The sequence below is a fragment of the Amia ocellicauda genome, chromosome 4 (assembly GCF_036373705.1).
Source record: "Amia ocellicauda isolate fAmiCal2 chromosome 4, fAmiCal2.hap1, whole genome shotgun sequence".
Taxonomy (NCBI): Eukaryota; Metazoa; Chordata; class Actinopteri; order Amiiformes; family Amiidae; genus Amia; species Amia ocellicauda.
Genome location: NC_089853.1, coordinates 3,486,556 through 3,505,810, shown reverse-complemented (window position 1 = coordinate 3,505,810; position 19,255 = coordinate 3,486,556). Strand labels below are relative to the sequence as shown.

General features: G+C 37.5%; 1 protein-coding gene across 1 annotated transcript in view; it reads right to left on the bottom strand.

Moving 5' to 3' along the window:
* prmt3 (protein arginine methyltransferase 3) overlaps positions 1-19,255 on the bottom strand; it is a 41,185-nt gene that overhangs the window by 6,410 nt on the left and 15,520 nt on the right. The window contains exons 11-13 of the mRNA XM_066700530.1: positions 12,934-13,012; positions 7,020-7,207; positions 5,140-5,226 (exon numbers count right to left, since the gene is read on the bottom strand). Of these exons, the coding sequence (XP_066556627.1) occupies positions 5,140-5,226; positions 7,020-7,207; positions 12,934-13,012 (354 nt within the window). The remainder of the gene's footprint in view (positions 1-5,139; positions 5,227-7,019; positions 7,208-12,933; positions 13,013-19,255) is intronic.

Genomic DNA, 19,255 nt, shown 5'->3' with positions numbered 1-19,255 from the left:
CCTCTTCCTGAAATACTACAAAGTTGGGAAGAGGAGGATTTTATTAATTCGGGGTTTATTGTTCTTAATTGATTAGCTCTCACTTTCTTACAGTTCATAACTATTTCTATTTCTTCAGAAAGAAAACATTGGAAATATTAAGCTAATAACCACTAGATTTGAAAACAAACCAAGACAAATCAATGAAAATATGGATAACTTCATATGTTACTTATAGTTATTGTAAATTTTGTAATCTATCTGATCTATAACAGAAAAGACAGAGCAACACAAAACTACACTGGGAAAGGTTTGTACTCCTCGGTAGATAGTGAAGCACACTGTACATCACTTCAGACTAATGAAGTTCGCACTGTTATTTTAAATAACAGTCATGAAGTACATTAATACACAAATGCATACAAGACAACTAAACGCAGAGCACAAACAATCGAGAAATACTTCAAAAAATGCCGAATTGACAGCACTGCTAAATCCAATGTGCTGGTGAAACCGCAAGATTTCTGACTGGAGAAAGCAGTCTATTTAAACATATTTTGCCTTCTAAAGGAGAGCAACTCTATCAATCTCAGAGCCCTGCTTGTAAGTGCAGTGAAGTGGAACTAATGGCTTTTAATCCTGACACAGCTGACAACACTGTGATGCTCTTCCAGACACACAGAACAATAAGCAAGGAACAGAAGCTACTGGAGAGGAATCAAACCAGTTTGCTGACTACCAGCTAAAAGATTATTTAAGAAATACATGCCACAAAAAAAAAAAAATATATATATATATTTTTGATCCATATTAAAATTTCATATCATATCAAAAGCATCTTCAGACACAGCAAGCACCACAAGAAGAGAAACGTGCTTCTTCACGTGGATATCCTGCGACATACCTTCATTGAGCAGTAACTCCCGTTCCCTTTTTAGTTACGCAAGACTTATTTTACATTATATTCTTTGTCAGATCACACAAGATACAACCGAAAACTGACAACAGTCATGAGAACCATCAACTGTGGGAAAAAAACTAATTTGTAATCAAAACAAGGCATTTATATATATAAATATATCTCGTAGGTAACTGAATATAAATATATATAGTTTTTCAATTACCCAGGGTTAAGTGAATGGCTTTGCAGCAGCTGATTTCCTATTTAAAACCTCAGCTTCTTGTCAACATCAGCTTGTATTTTTTTTGTTTAAAAAGCATATTTAACCTTATGCAGAACTGTATTTTTAATATAATGTATTCAATATGACTCAGTACACCTCTCTGGATTTGGGTAAATTTTACTCGACATAAATAGTATCGTGTAGTTGCCTCTATGCCAAAAGAAGTTAACATCTGAAATTATTCAACAGTAAAGGTAAGGTATAATTGAAACACTTGACTGCTATCAAGTTGCTAATACACAAGTGCACCATCAGCAAGTCCACAGGGCCCCGATTCCATAATAACGTTGTCAGTGCAGCCTGTGTGTCTTGCTACCGAAATAAAGTCAAATCAGTTTTTATTGATATAGACAGTTGTGAGCAAGAATGGCATGAAGAGCAAAATTGAAAAACATGTCAACCGACTGCAATTATGAATTTTAATTATCGTTACTCTTCGTTACAGAACATTTACTAGATCTATAATTACAAATTAGCTTTAATTATTTATCAAGTGAAGAGATGCCCCAAATCCAATTGAGACACAAACATCACCTCTATTCTCCACCAAAGGCAAACATGAAACACTTGATTTTTTTAAAATGCTTTACTAACTTAAAATTCCAGCAATTGTTTTTCGACGGACCAAAGCCTGAAGCACTTTTTACAAAAACGCACACGTAAAGAATCCCAGAGCAGAAGACTTCTATGGCGCATTCACATTAAGATCACGGGGAAATACTTCCTTAACATATAAAACCGAGTTTACAGCCAGAGGCCAAAGATGCACGGCTTCAATTCACTTGGCTCGTTGAGACCCGCGCGCTGGATGTGGGAGCTCCTCCTTTAACTGCTCCCCAGAGAGTTGATCATAATGGACTCCGGCGTCCTACTGAAGGAGTCATTTAAACACCAGTCCATGAAACACAGCCTGGAAAATTGAAAATGATGACTAACTGACTTCAGTGATAAATAACCTAAACTAAACCACTGTTTTCAAAGGGCAATATATTGGGTTGGAGTCTCAAAAGCAGGGCAATCAATCCAATCTTTCTGATATATAGCAGTGACACAAACACATTATACAAAAGGTTAGAAATAGCGAAGTTAAACAGGTACAAAAGACCGATCTCTGAGTCTCTGGTAAGTTATATCTTCCTTAAATCATCCATGCAATAATTATACTATTTCTCTTGTGCCCTCAGAAGCAACTTGAAAAAGAAACCAAACCAATGTAATGCAGTATATTTTTCTACAGCAGAAAATCTTTAAAAAAACCTTAAAGCGAGGGACTCAAGTAAGAAATACTCCGTGGGACTGACAGAGATTGCTGCAGCATCGCCACTATAAAAGATGTGTTTGTGTTCGCCTTTATTTGAGAGAAGACAACAGCCGAATAATAGCTGAGGATGAGAACACGCCGCCACACTCCTTCAAGTCATGAATTAAAAGTCCAAACTCGTGGACTCATATCTTGGGAGGGGAAAAAAGGAGAAAGGGACAAATCAAATGTGCATTCTTTATTTCCATGAGCATTTAGCCTTCAACCTGAGGATAAGTAATGAAAGAGAAATTCCAGAGGCCTACAATGGAGACAGGGAGACAAAAAAGGTGGCATAGTACTACAGTTCCCAGGGAAGAAAAAAAAAAATAATTATCATCATCACTTACATCAACGGGGAGTAATTTATCATTTTTCCTTTACTGGTATCATGTTCGAGCAGCGTGTGGCTGAGCCAGATACAATTATGCAGCTGGCCGTGGAAGTAGGAGGATAATGTGCTTTTGATGGAGTTTAGCCAAGCGTGGAGCCTCAACACTCACCCGCCTCGCAGGAGGGTTGGGGGCTTTTTGTTTTAGTGTAGATGCAAAGCAAACCCTTTTTACTTTTAAAATTGTCATTATTCAAATGATATTCATGAACTCTGCACTAATGGATTTTAATTATTATTGGGTAGCACTGAAATAACAACCAAGACTGAAACAAGTAAGCACAACACGTTTAGGGCACGTCACTACAAAAAAAGAAAAGCTGACATGAATAATTACATGTTCAAAAGCATATGTTCAACACTACACAAATCATAACACTATACACAATTAGTTGTATTATAAGGAGAAAATACAACTTCATAGTTTTTTTGTAGTCTGCAGCTGATTGAAATTTCCCTGTAGGATCAAATAAGATAAAGTAATGGTATCAGTCTTTCAATATAACATGATGATGTCACAATCGTAATTCTCACCCCCCAGGAGAATTGTGACTTCCACCTTCTACAGCATGTGGCCTGAACTCTGAGCTTTGTGGGGTCTTTGTGGGGGTCTCTTCTTGTAACGTTACACATAGGGATCAGGTGAATAGTCCACACTCTGATGAGCCAATGTCTTAAAAACCAAGCAGGAGTTAATCTCCAGACCTCACGAGTCACAGCTTCTCCTTAACTTCCCCCGAACGTCACTGGAAGGACTGCTGTATCTGGTGCATTGGACATTCGCCTCATTTGCAAGCAGGTCTTGTTTGCTATAATAATTATGATTACAGTAGTTTGAAGATGTGTATCCAGATTGTGGCTAAAGATAGAGCAGACTAAATGCATGTACACTAAAGGGGCAGGTTCACCAAGGGAAAAGGGAATGTGCAAATTGAGAAAGAAAAAAAGGCGAATTGATTAACCCTACCCGTATCTACGGTTTACTTGCACATTAAGAAGACGCAACGAACGGTGAAAGGTAACTACTCTGCTTTCTCTGCAGCCGCTGTAACACAAGCGAAAAGGGAGGCAGATGGGAAGCAAAAGCATGACAGACAGCTTCAATAATTCTCCTAGAAAGCAAATGGGATAGAAAGAAACTAAAACCCTTCTCTTACAATCGTCTCATTGTTCTCTCACTGTATTAATTACCTAGTTGTCGAGTGCATAGCGAAACTGAGAATGAAATGACACCACCTTCCCGAATGTCTCTAGCTGCCTCCCATACACAGGACCGCTCGGTTTGGTTTTTTAATGACAAATATCGGTAAACATCAACAGAAATTCTGGTTTGGAAGGGGATTTGCTGTTTACGAGTAAGGATTTGTTTTATACATACAATAAAAATGAAGGGTGGTATTGTTCATTTAATGCAAGGTTAGGCAGGCTGATATGATGAATGGACTGTCAGCCACGAATGAAAAGCATGCATTCAATCACGGAGGTGGCAGAGATTGTACCCATTGGACGTCAATAATCCCCCGTGATATACTGCAAAATACCTGATAGGATTCAATTTATTTTTACCTGCATTTATCAGCAAAATCTTCCAGGCACAAACAAACAAGATCATGGAGTTTTTAATAGACTTTTTTTCCCCAAACAGCACAGTACCTACTTGGCCAAATATAGCAAACTGGAAATGAGGGTTTAAAGAGAAACAAAAAAAATATTCAAAGAGCCATGTTCCCTATTATGGGGCAGTTAAGGAAGGAATGGAAATAAAAGCCTGTTTCAGATTCCATTAAACCAAGACAACACTTAACTACCAAAGGATAAGCTAGATAATAACCTACTGTTGATTAATCCATAAAACCAATCCAAATCTTGAATTATTGAATCATTGAATTACAATACTTTCAAAATAGACAATTACATTAATTTTCACAACTTCTGCTGCTTCTTTTGCATTTTAATTCCAGATAATTCAACCCCCCCTCAAAAAAGTATAGTTTCTACACTATGCAGTATAGTATTGAAAATGACCACATATTGTTATATATATATGTATATATATATATATATATATATTTTAGAAAAACAGCTCAGTCAGACATTGACAGCGACGTTCACCTGCACAGCCCAAATCCATTAACCAATCAGGCAGGTGTTCAATTCATCTAAACTTTGAAATGGGCCATCTAAGCTAATCTACTTCTCCATTTGTCAGAACTCCTGTAATTAATCTTCCGGGGTGACAATCATGGTTAGCTCCTGAGATACATCAGTAAAAGGAAACTACTTACTGTGCATTGGGTATTGTCATTTATCTTCAAAGTGAAATCTGTAGAAAACTCCAGCTCAGAAATTGTTACCACGTTGCAATTGATATTCTGGAAGAGAAAGGAGACACACACGTATACATTTTAAAAGATATACACACACACATTTCCACATGTTAAAACAATATACAGTAGTTCTAAAAATGTAGTAATAGGCATTGTCAGCAATTAATTTTCCCACACTCAAAATTAGGGATCAATGAGGTTGTAAGCCTGCCACCCCAATTCAGAACGATTTCACCCCGGCATCCAAACACTGCCAGCACCTTGACATCTTGAGCAATAGTGTAGCTTACACAGTCTACTGTAGCACAAATCACAACCCCATGGCTTTTCTTTCATTATTACAAATCACAAAGCTAATACCCAATAGTGTCAATACAAAAGAAAAGCCATGACTCCGCACTTCTGGGCAGGAATTTCAATTCCAGGTGACAGTTTTCAATTTACTGCTCTCCTCGTATTATAAATGTAATATCTGCAATGTATGAATAGCCTCCTAATTTAACCAAGAAGCTGTCCATTTTTCACAGGAAAAATGTTATTGATTTAAAATTCAAATCCCATTATTTCCCATATTTAAGTCATTTATCACAGATGAAAGGAAAGATGAAAATGAAAGTGCAGTTAAGGAGCATACATTGAAGAATTAAAGGGAAAACAGGAGAATAATGTCCCTTATGTTTATCATCATTAACATGTATTTATAATTAAAAAACTAAAATAAGTCTGGTTTGGGTCACTCTGACTGGTCATTAAGTTTGTCTGGTAGAGTTAGACTGGCATCGTTAACGAGGAAATTAATCTTACATAAATTGTGTGTTTAAAAACATTATAAAACTTAAAAACTGTTGTCTAGCAAAAAGTTAGACAATTTGATCATCAATTTGCAGCATTACAATGCATGCTCCCAGGGGAAAATCAATGAGGGTTTCTCAGGAACAACTTAACCACAGAATTAGAAGAATCAGTCATCACTAATGTTGCACAGAGCAAAGTGTTGTTGTTTTTTACTCCGGCCTTGAGCTATTTCTCCGAGTTGTACGACAGAACATGTCAATCAGCCACTTTTAAGAAGGTCAAGATCCAGACGCTTTCCTTAAAACAGGTTCAGTTCAAGCCGATTGGCTGCAGGGTATTTTTCTGTGTGTAATGGTTGCTTGTCACTCAGTGTTGATTTAACGTCATCTCTCTGATGGAAGGACTCTAAGTGGGTGCTGATAGGCCTCGCATTTTTGGGATACCACTCCTCAGACCCCTTTTCAAAGAAATAACAAATAGATGAGTTTCATCATGTTTACAGAACCACGTAAGTCTATTGGGAAAAAAGGAAGGTCTACACGGTTGTGCCACAGTACCTAGAAGTGAGAACAATAACGCAAAATGAAAGTTTTTTGCTTTCCAAGAATCTATCAGTCCTCCTAAGATATTTTGGGATATATTTCCACAGCACTTAAGCATAGAATACCTGGAAGCTTATATTGCACACTGTCAAATTGTTATTTTTTGTGAGCCTTAATGATAACATTAGTGGTTATGTGTCCTATTTATGTGTCACAAGCAGTTCATTTTGACATCTGAAAGTGCCATTGTTTTATTTTATCTTCTGTGAGCTGCAGTTTTATTAAAACCCTGTATTGTCTAATATCAACACTCTTTCATAACAACCTTTGATTCTACAATCAAAGATGAAAGTCGTCACAATATAGGAAAGTCACAAATATTTCCAAAACATGTAGTTAACATTTAAAGTTCAGCAAAATATAAAACACATCCCTATTTTATACACCAGTTCACAGCATTTAAAGGAAAAACATCTTAGTAATGTATTTGGTTTAACATACCTGGATAACAGTGGGATCTGAAATGAGTGTCTCTGGTTTCAGCACCTCCACAACAGCCTCTGGAACGACAGCCTTCTTCATGCACGCCATCTTGAACCCATACACATCGTCCCAGAATGCAATGCGCTCGCTGTGCTTCTGTGCGTCTCCCACTGCGGCCACGCTGATGGTGCACAGGTCAGGATACACTGAAATGGCAAGGACACAAGTGAGCAACAATGAGCGCCGGCTACATGGACCACTTTTAATGGCATATCCAATTAATACAAAATAAATAAATGTAGTAAAAAGAGTGCTGAACCAGCTTTTTCCAAATATATTTGTGGTTATTTGATAATTCAAGTCCAGATGTTTCTAATGTAAAACCTTACCTTCTGTGTGAAAAAACAAGGGTGCATTCATGTTTTTTGTTGTTTTTTCCCTGATAAATTCTTACAAGGAAAAGGCTAATGCAATTTCATTTCTGCTGATTTCACCTGATAGCAAACCTCTTTCAAATTCCAAGAAATAATCATGTACAAAGCAAAGGTAAGCTATATCGCAGTGACTACATTCATATTTTCATTGCACAATGTTATTTATTCCCTCATGGCACCTTTCTTATTTGAACAGAAATAAATTGCTGCTTTTGTGCGTCTGTGCACCGGCCCGGTCACATGTCCCTCGGCACATGCTGACTTTGCTGAAGTTTGCTCTCGATTGCTGGAAAATGTACCTTGCTGGTAACAAGAGCATTTCAATAGTAAGCAGGTCATCACATTAAAGATGGAAAAATGCACATGCATGTATAGATGACTGGATGAAACATATTTAAGGCTCAACTATTTCCTGAATCTTTTGCTGCAATGTTAAAAAATAGCACACATGAATGCACTATTTATTTTTGCAAGGACAGACATTATTATACAATATACAAAATGGAATGGGAAAGAATACACAGTCTATTTTTGTAGCCTTTCTATTTAGTCTTTAACACATCTTTCAATTTGCACTGAGTATTTTATTCTTAATTATATTTGTGTCAAAAACTACAGTGGCATATGACGTCCCCACCCTACCCAGAGAGCAGGGTTTCCACAGGGAGGTACAGGGCCCATGTGCCTTTATCTTGCCCTTGGGATACCACACATACTATATATTTACAGTTAGAGAGGGGCTTCATTTGGACTAGGTCTATGTGTTTCAACTCCCTTACAAAAAGAGACCTCAACAGAGTGTGGATCCAGCTCTCCAGACAGGAAACAGAAAGCATGTGAGAGACGAAACCACCATTTTCCCACATTTATTAGAAGTGAGTCTGTCTCTGCCGCTGGCTAATTTGTATTCTTCTGTATATTTTATTTACCAATAATGTTGTTGTTTTCTTCTACATTTGAAACCTATTCATGGTGATACTGATGATGCCCATAATTTACCTCAGACAGTGCCTTCATATTCATCAGTATCCATGTAAATTTCCACCAGCACAAAGCAGATGCCCTGCACCAACAAAAATCAATCTCTATACAACATTCAGGCCCAGCTGTTAATCGTCTCCTTATTGTCTTTGCACATCAATGCAGGATTCAATCAAATTGCTCTTTACAATGTGTCTCAGGACTCATCTAATCATTTTAACAATGGGAGAAGGAAATCATTTAACAAATAACACCAGTAGTTTTGTCCCTGCTGTTTTGTCAGACCAGCCCCAGAAATCACACCTCTTAAAGGTAATAGAGAAGTGAAGTCTCCCGGGCTGTAGTCACATCATTCACAACATTTGTTCAGCACTGCACCATTGATATATTTTTACTTTACATAAGAATGTCATTGCCCTCCTTCACAAGAAGAAACAGTACTCCTCTCTGCCTGGGTGTTATACCGTGTTTTTTACAGCACCAACTACTTGCAATTAATTCTGTGGGTCCACAGCTACGGACGGAAGGTAGTCTCGGCAGACGCACTGTTAAATCTTCTTTGACGGTACATCCCTAAACATAAATCAAGCTTGCCAAAACATCAGCAGCAGGGAGTGCATTTTAGAGACTACAACAAACAGAGGAGGACACTTTTATACAAAAGTATTTTTTAAGAAATGCAGACTATATATTTGTATGACTATGCAGCAGTTGTGTACAAATTTACATTGCCTACACAAACTGCTACAGATCTACACAAAACTGGGCCTCAGTTGAATATAATGCACCTCAGACTTATGGTGTTTTATGGACATTTTATGCATTTCACACATTTCTCAAATATATTTCAAGATCTTCAAAATACAGATTCCACCAAGAATAATATGGTATTATAGAACCTATGATTCCAACCAAAAAAACACTTTAAGTAACAAACCTTTCATGTTTGGAATATAACGGTAATATTAGTGTGCAGAAAGAAAACAATTTTCAGAGTTCCAGTTTTATATATTTAAATGCAATTTTCAGACTCATTAGTTCATTTTCCTGCAGTCTGATCAAAACAGCTTCTAGCTAATGTCATTCCCTGCTGATGGCCCTTTAATGTTTTCTCAGCTGCTATGTCCATAAACATTTGTTTTAAAATCAGATTGGGGGAAAAACTAAAACAGAAAAAAATAAAATAATAAAATGGTTAGAGCTGTACTTTCATGCTGCAATGCTCTTCATAAGGGGAAAATGCAGATCTGTCAAACTAGCTGCAAGCCCAGAAAAGAGCTGCACCAGCAATATTACTCCGATACAGATGACAGCCACCATAAAAGCCCGAGCACAAACACTTCCAAATAAAACGCAAATGCCTAAAATAGGAACACAGATAAATACAATTAAAGCAACAAAAAAAAAAGTGTTTTCAGCTCTCAGATAAGCTATAGAAAAAAAAAGGAAATGATTCACATTGTGCCAGATCAGCAGAGAAACAAAACACAAAAGGTTCACAAAGGATCGCTCGGAGCCATGCCTCTGCGTTTTTCATTGCTCTGTGTAGTCAATGCTGCCCACGTACCGGAGGCGTTTCTGCACTGCAGGTAACCCCATGCATCTTGTATCTCGCAGTGTAACAATACGAGCCACGCTTATTCACTTCCTCCCACACAAAGACACTGATGAATATAATAACTGCGTCCGCACCAGCAACAAAGCATGCAGAGTCGCATCACAGACACGACGTTGTGTGGCCAAGGAGGGGGGGGGAACTGGGGACTGTGTATTAAATCATGTTACAAATGTTTTTTGTGAATAAATTAGTCAATTATTTTTAGTACTGCTTCAGTGAGTCATTTGGGGAATATTAATATAGTAACCTAAAAAGATATAATTAGAATAACTTTTTTATTATTTTATTTCCCAGAATAAAACCATGCTTTTTGGCAAACATAGTTTTTCTGTGTATGAACATATTAACTAGTATTAAGTATTATTTTATTATAAAACCATATAAAAGCACAATGTTCTTGATACAGAGTCATTCAAAATGATTACACTTAAGCACTGACATCAATGCTGAGAACGGTAAATGAGCGTTTGCCATATTTAAGGAGGTTTTCTACCATATTACCTTGATTCACCCCTTTTCCAAGGTACAGTCCAGGTAAAAAAAAAAAAAAACAAAGCGAAAGGAACAACTATGTATTGAGCTCGCTTTAATAAACGACCTCTTCCTGGAAAAACGTCATTATCGGTAAAATATACGCAGTTCACAGAAATGTGTTTTTAATGGGATCAAGGACAACTGAAATGTAATTAACAACTACACTTTAAAACAATGAATGAACGGCTGCAATTTGATGAGCCGCACGATGAGCGTCCATGATTGGTCAAGGTTCCCATCTCCCTCCCAGTGCTGGACTACTTGACAAGCTCCTGCTTCAATGGCAGAGAACTTTCACCCTGCCTACATGACATATTTGTCACTTCATTTTTCTCTGATTAGTGGAGTAAATGAGTAATTATTCCCCAGCACATGTGAAATTAAGAAAGTGCTGATTGGGCAAAAGCATTAGGCTGTGCACTGCGCACAGTACAGAGATTCATGGCTTTGACATCTGTGTCCTTCTCGACTCACTGCCCAGAGCCAGTTTGTCATTCCAGGGAGCTCACGTGGTTGGCCGTGAAGAGGGAAAATCCTTCATCCCTCAGTAATGCCTCACAAATTCTGAGACATTTAAGGATAAAGGGAGGTTAATGTTGTGGGGAAAGGCAGAAACCCTTTAAAATGTAAACTAGGAGTATTAGGTTATGGAAATACAGCCAGATGTAGGGTGTTTCAAGTGCTGGACTCACAAAGAGAAAGCTTACTAACTGAAAAGCCGCAGAACTTTTCCACAGCGCTTTATTCACAGTTGTTGAGATTGTCCTTTACACTCTATGACAGTGGGGTTTGTCAAAGAAACTGAACACTTTGAAAGAGTTACATTATAAACGCAGGCAAGGATGCATACCAAAATACACATAAAATATAAAACTGGGACATTTTTGATTTTCAGAACCTTTTCTTATTAAAAAAAATAAAATTGAAAAAAAGAACCCTGCAAAGGCCATTCTGTCAGCCTGAAAAAAACATTCTCTGCAGCGTTTGTGCTTTGAACTATATGTTTCAGGTACAGCTCGTTCGGAGGGGTCCAGAAAGGTGACCCTGCTGTTGTCACTGTCCATGAGAGCCCAGTAAAACCCAGTGTGTTAGAACCACTTCAGTGTCAGGGCACTGTTTTTTACAAATCATTAAGCCAAGTCAGTGTCAGAGACGGAGGAGTATAAGTGAAGAAAACAGTTCCCCCCTCCACATACATACATGTACAGGCACACTCAAAGGAAGCAATGCTAACACTTCAGGATATGAAATGCAATGTCATTAATGATGACATTCATCGATTAGTGAAAAACATCCTTTATCTGTTTTCTTAATAGCAGCTGTGAAGAGGGAGTAAATTAATTTTGCACAATTCTTCTAGATTTCTCTGTGTAATTACAGAACAGACTCATACTCTTTCACCTTGGGTATGGACATTTTAAATGATTAAAGTGCAGATCTACCCATATCTTTTTACTGGCATTTTGGGGGCACTACGTGTATTTTCAATTTCTTGTTTAAAATATTTCCAGTGTGGCTGATGATATCCCACTCTTAAGAGAGCTGTCCACCCCCCCAGGCAGGTTTCTACATCTCTGGGGCAATTAAGCTTGTGACAAAACGAGGGAGGGAGAACAACCCCTTAAAAAAAACAAAAAAACAATGACACTATGAACTTTGAAATTAAAAACCTATTAAATACCAAAATATTCCTGCACTCCTGAGAGCCACTAAAGTATCCTCATTAATTAAGTAGTTTTTTTTAAATGCCACACTGTTTTCTGAGAGAAAATTCTAGGCCTGAGGCTCAATGTGTGGTTTATGATAGAGAATCTGTTTCGGGAGGTTCATGCTTTGGTCACCAGACCTCCACGGAGAGAGAGAATGGCTGCAAATGCCACTGAATTCTGCCTTCATGTGAAAACAAAGTCATGTCCCTATTTACATCAGTCAAGCCAATGAGTTGGGTGATGTGTTGTTTTATGACCAGATGCTGTGGGCCGGTGGGGAGGCACATCAAAAGTACTCAGCTATGGAATGTGCTTTCAAATGGAGACAGGGGTATTTTTTTCCACTCTTCCGATAGGCCCCCCCTTTACCAGCGCTCGGTACTTATTTGCATGGTCCTCGATATGCCAAAACTATCATTCCAAAAACTATAATATCTCAGAATACATCAACAGTGCTAGTGGTATAAATGATAGCTCGAGAACTAGTATTACTGAATTCTAATAATCTAAATGAATGCCTGGGAGCGTCTTATAATGAGACTATATTTCATCTGTGTCTGGAACTTTCTCAGTCAAGCATAGCTCATCATTACGGCTGAACATTCATAAGCTTTTTGTACAATGGGATTGTGCAAACGCAACATTTTATTACAAACCTGATCCCCCATCAGCCAGGTACCGGTCTCTTGCATACAAAACCGAGTCCAACATGGATTCAAACAGCAGGAAGTAACCCTGAGAGAATGAGGAAGAGAAAACAAAATATCCATCCATATGAGTTTAGCAAGCATGTGCTTTCCTAGCAGCTGAATGTTAAGATACTCTGACATTGATCTTTCTAGTGCACCCAAACCAATTTTTTCAATGTGTGATTTATTCTGGGTGACCAATTTAAAAGTCTTTGAATTGTGTTTTTTTTGTAAAGAAGCTATAGTTAAAAAAAAAAAAATGTAGGTATATAGAAGTCAAGGGCCAAGGATCAAGATTGTAAATGTTTAATGGTCAGGGGAGATTATTCAAAGGAAATCACGTGCCTTAATTGACAGGTTCAGGCCCAGAGGGACTATATTAAATGGTCACTGATGTTGAATTAGCCTATAAAGAGTGATCCTTTTGATCCTATGAATAGTAAAGGGTAAAAGGGCCAGCCACTCATAAAACACCTGAACTGCAGTCTTTTCTTTTAATTTAAAATATATAAACCTGTATCTTGTGGTGCATGAAGAATGAAAGATCCAGAACAGAATAATTCACACAAAAAAATATGTTTTCTTTATTATTAGAGGTAGTTGTCATAGTAGTAGTAGAAGATGTGAATAAGACTCAGCTTAAGAATAACCCTTGATTGAGCAGGCCTTGTGTAAGTTGTGTACTTCAGCTGAAAGACCTATTTGCTTTAGCAGAAGAACCTGAATAAAGAAAGTACAAAACTAGTTCATAAGAATATCTCTGGTTATGAAAGATAAAGATTTAGGAATAGAAAAACATTCCTAAAAAAACATGATTATTTAGTAGATGAAAGAAAGTTCAGGCTGCAGTAGTTTTTTTGTGTTTGTTTTTTAATTACAGCAGTAAATGTTTATGAGCTGTGGAATTGACCATCGCCTGATATTGCCTTTACTGTCTTGCAAAGCCACATTTCTGCTGACTCCATCTTTCACCCTTCAGCCAATGCTTGAATACAACACCTCCTATATCTGCCGTGACCTCAGGTCGACCCATTGTTCTGCACGAGTAGACAACATCATTCCCAATATCATTTCATGACTAAAAAAAAAAATGTTTTGTCCACAGTTGTTGGGGTTCATCCTGAAGCTTCTGTACAACTAAGCTGCAATTTTAGTTTTTTCTTATGTGCACGCACAAAGTCACCGACCGGATTTAATGCTATTCATGGCACATTTCCTTATTTTACTACATCCATAAGTTACAGCCGTTGACAGCAGTAAAATGTGCCACACAGATCAATTTTAAAAGAATTAAACCTCTCCCCACCATATAAACTTCTAATTGTGTAAGGTGTATAAAATGGATTCTCAGTAACACTGAAAGCATGCAACAAGAGCATCACCTTACACAAGTGGAAAATATAATTATATAAAAGAAGATAAAGTAGAGGGATCAGACTACCATGTTAAAGATAAGTTATATAAAGTCAGATTTAGGCTTTCAGGTTTGGGTTTTTCAAAGTTAATTCTTTAAGCAGTCAAACCTAACCGTTGTTGCCCCTCCTGGTGTTACGATGACAGACTCCTCGAAACTATTGATAGGCTGTCTGTGAAGAAACTCACTCTCTGATTCTTGGCTACAGGGCCCAGGCTGACCAACATCGTCATGTATTGATCAAACGTCACCGAGATTAAAACGGACATGAATAAATCCCAGGGAAAACAGTTGTGTTTATTACACGCCAGGAAACTACATTCATTATTCACTTTCAAAAGAAAAATTATGAGCTAATTATAATAACGGTTAGCTCGTTGGCAAATGTATTGCTGAGAACAGTCCCTTTAAGATGTAAATTAAGACAAATGCGCACACACACACAGATTTAATTTAAAGTCTCATCTAGGCTCGCCAATGGTCACTGTCCTTTGTTTGACCTTTTATTGTAAAATCGGTCCCTCTCACCCAGTCGTAACCTCCCGTCTCCTATATCTTCCCGGCACGGTAGTACTTTAGTGCTGTCCTTGGTCCTGAACCGTGCCATTTATAACCAATATCAGAACAATCGTCTCTGTGCTGCTCGTGTGCTGTGCTCATCTGCAGTGTAATTTAGAATGTAATTTCACAGGCCGCTGCCTCACCTGTAGGGGAGCCATCTGGAAGGAGAATTATACCTGACACAGGCTCCCATGATGCTCGAGTGGACCCTGCCTCGGCACGGCCTGAACTCACGTTCTCCGGCATTAGTACCTTCACAATTAATTACCGGAAAAGGGGATCTATACCGCACGAATCTGTGAGCAGAATATCAATGACAAAACCACTACCGGGTTCCTGATAAAGCACGGATCCAATGAAAAGTTACTGCCACTACTGAGTTTCTTTCTAAAAAAAGGTTGAATACTATGAATAAATGATGATCAACCAAAAACTGGAAGAGGTGCTTTTTTTTCCCAACCTGTCCAACGCTTAATGGGAAAACTGTGAAGAAAGAGTTCTAGGTTAACCTTTGCATCTAGATGCTTTGTGGAACACTGTACCTATATATCCCAGTTTCATATATATTTAATACAATTTGATTTAATCTACAATGATTGCTCTAAATTTAATTTACTCCAGTGAACCTATTAGTGTCGCATGCAGTATTGTAAAAAAAAAACAAAAAAAAAACTAATTACTTAAGTATTAGTCACACAGCATGGGCAGCAATTACAGTTTGTTTTCCTAAGATATAATATTCACAATGCCGTCTATTTACAGAAACATGGTTTGCTTTTTATATATCAAGTCTTTATGGATTTATTTTATTATGATGCTTTAAAAACACACACACACACACATATACATATACACATACCTATATATATATATATATATATATATATATATATATATATATATGAGATTATTATAAAAGAGCCCAGTCAATGTCAGGGTATCACTGGTCAACCAATTTGATCAAATTCTCAATCCACTGTGCAGATTTCTCTCTCTTGTTCAACATTATGATAAAAGCGAAACTGTCTACCCTTCCAATGACGAAGGAAAGTGATTATTCTTTTGGATGCTTGGGTAGCCCGGCCTTCACAGTGCTGAGATTCATTGATTGTATGACTAGGAGGTTAATGTGAAAAGCACACTGGGGAAATAATTACATAAAACAGAAAATCTATGAACTGTTATGAGAAGCAGGACATGAGAATGATGCGTACACACAGTACGAACAAAATATGTATGTAGGTGGCATAATTCCCACAGGCCCCTAAGTAGTTATGTTATTTGAATCGCTATAGTACAACCTGCAAGTCCATGTCCATAAGCAATAGGCATAAGCCTAATTAAATCAACACTGAGCTTTTCATCCAAACACCTTCTAGCTATATGAATAAATCATTAGTCTTTGGGTACTGACTTAAATTACACTGTGATCCATTAGAGGAATAGCAGCTGACATTGAATGTTTTAATGCATGTTTAGTATAACAATACCTTTGATAAAGATTTGTTTTGTACATTTATCATATAACATCTTAATGAATGCATTCACAGCACATCTGTGTACCAAAACCTGAATACACATTTACCTTTTCATTGCAATGCACCACTATCGTATCAGTCCTAAAAGCACTGGCAACAATGTAAATGTTCCCTAAAATACCATTAGAATTTAAGTTTTTCATTCTTAAGTCAAGAAACATCAGCTCTGTTATAAAATTCAGATGAAGGAATGAACTGGATTGATTACAGCGCAACTTTAAAGGAGTGACACTGTTTCTGTATGGGCTGGATTATAACATTGAAGAAAGCTGCTTTGTATTCCAGAAGATGCAGCGCACACACTGATCCCTCCAGCAGTGTCTTTCAGTCAAGAAGGTTTCCTAAGTCCCTGACAACATCAATATAACAAACCCTTTAGACAAGCATGGGATGATGTTGTAATTGAATTGAATTTTAAAGAAACAATATAGCGTATGCTATATTTCCTAAAAATAGAAAAAACATGTTACATGATGTTTATTAAGCATACAAGTAGCACTTATAGATAATTCTGTACAGCTTTGGCGTGTGAATAGAAATTAATTAAATCTGCTATTGAAAATAGAACTAAACTTCAGACTATCACTACACTAATAAATGTATCCAATAAGACTGTTTGACATCAGCACTTTTCACACCAAACTTAATTTACTGTACACTTTTCTAATTATTGCAAAACACCATTACAACTTCCCCAGGGGGAACAAATGGGATTGTACAGTTCTGCTTGTGAGCAAACCCATTTCACAAGCAGTGCTCACAGTTTTAAATGGGACTGTAGCTGCTGAAGATGCATGTTGCTGGTCTCCAGGACCACTTAGGTGACACTGCATTATAAGGACAATACAGCCAACATCAATAGACACCTAAACACACACACAATGAAGTGCACTATAAGTATTATTTTTTGGTGCATATTTCATAAAACCAGCAGGAACAACTCATACTGACAGACCCTTGATATTTTTCAAACCAACACCAGTCACTATTGCAGACGTGTGATTTCTGCGTACTGCCATTTGAAACTGCACATCTTATTTTCGTAGATTCATATTCCATGTAAAATATCCAGGTCTATGTTACTTTAATTAAATATTCTTAGTTAAAAAAAAATATAGTAAGTAAAATTTAGTCAAATATGAACTCAAGTGGAACAAAACCCAAAGTCTGTCTCTGAGGGGTCAAATGATTGTGCTGTATTATTATTGTGCTCAGGTTTCCCAAAGGTTTTCAGGGAGGTGAACTGCTCTTTGCACTTAAACAAACTCTCTGCAATTAAAGTCCAATTCATTCCCACGCCTCAAGCATAAACAGCAAGACAACGGTAGTCAAACTGAGTGAAACTGAAACTTCTTCCAACTCAATCTAAATTATAAACATATTGATCAATAGGAAACAAAGGCAAGGCCTGTTTTCATGCTTTTCACTGGAAGGGGAAGTAAGAAAAAAGTGAATTTACACTTTATTACTCATTCTGTTCTTTATAGGGTGAACATTTAAGCCAGCCTCTACCAAAACAAAACACTGTTTTCCTGTCCCTTAAAACCTTTCCACCCTCCCATGTGGATGACTTCCATCCAAAACAGTTGCTTAGGCAAAGAGATTGAATATATAGGAACATGAAAAGCTTTGGCAACCTGCTCACTTGAGTTCTGCATTTCAGAGCCAAGTCATAACTTTTCACTTCCTCTTGAGAGCAGAAAGAGATTGGCAGGGCCAGAGCCCCTTCAGAAAGCCTGTAGCAAGGAAGACGGCCCGAGCGATCCGCACGAGGCTAGCATCATATAAAGGGATTGAAATACGTGGAGAAACATCTATGGTCTCAGCAGTGTGTACGTGTCCACACACCAAGGGTGCGGTTTAACAGGCCTGAGAGCAGCAGGTCTAAACACACCATCTCTGTAACAGATGTTATGTAATTGTCTCTCTATGTTATTAATTTCCCTTGGAGAAAAGCATCAGCAGGGTTAAAAACAATATACAATTAAATATGGAAAAGCTTTTTTTTCTCCTGCTGGTGAGGAGGTGGGGAAGTGGGCAGTTATCAGTATGTCTTTGTCGGTCTTAACAATATATTTTACTTTTGTTTCCAGGCTGATTGCTTGACTGTGTCTTAGGTCGGGGTGCATGAACATGCAAAGCAAAGTAAGACAGTCACGTGTATGCGTTGGATTGGAACTGCATTTCTGAACAAAACAAAAAAAAAAATCTATGATGTTACAAACTAATTATTTTAATTAACATGATTTCCATGAGTAATAGGAAAACTATTGAAAACAGTTACATTTAATTAAGCTTCCTCACGAAAAAAGGATTTTAATGTATTGTATAGTATCATCAGTATGCTACCAGCAAGAGCAAATACTACAGAAGAGGAATGGATTAATAAATGCATCTTCAAGAAACCCCCTCAATCTGTGCCTGGGGAGACGGATCAGGATCGTCCGAAAAAACGTCACTGCAGGTGTTTATGCATCGATAGACAAGCACCAAATGATTATAGTTTATAGTACTTTACTGGGAATATTTCCAGTCAGCTGTGCCATTTCATCGACATTTCAAATAGGGAAGGAGGGGTTAATTATTATTCTTAGCAGACACCCTTATCCAGGACAACTTAAAATTGTTAATTAATGATATAATGAGACTTCAGTAAGAGTGAGACTATAAGTTTAAAAGTAAACTAAAGTTCTGTGGACAGTGTACCTAACTGAATCCCTAGCTTTAATTTATGTTTTGCTCTAATAGACTTAAACCCCACTGCTAACACCAAAAA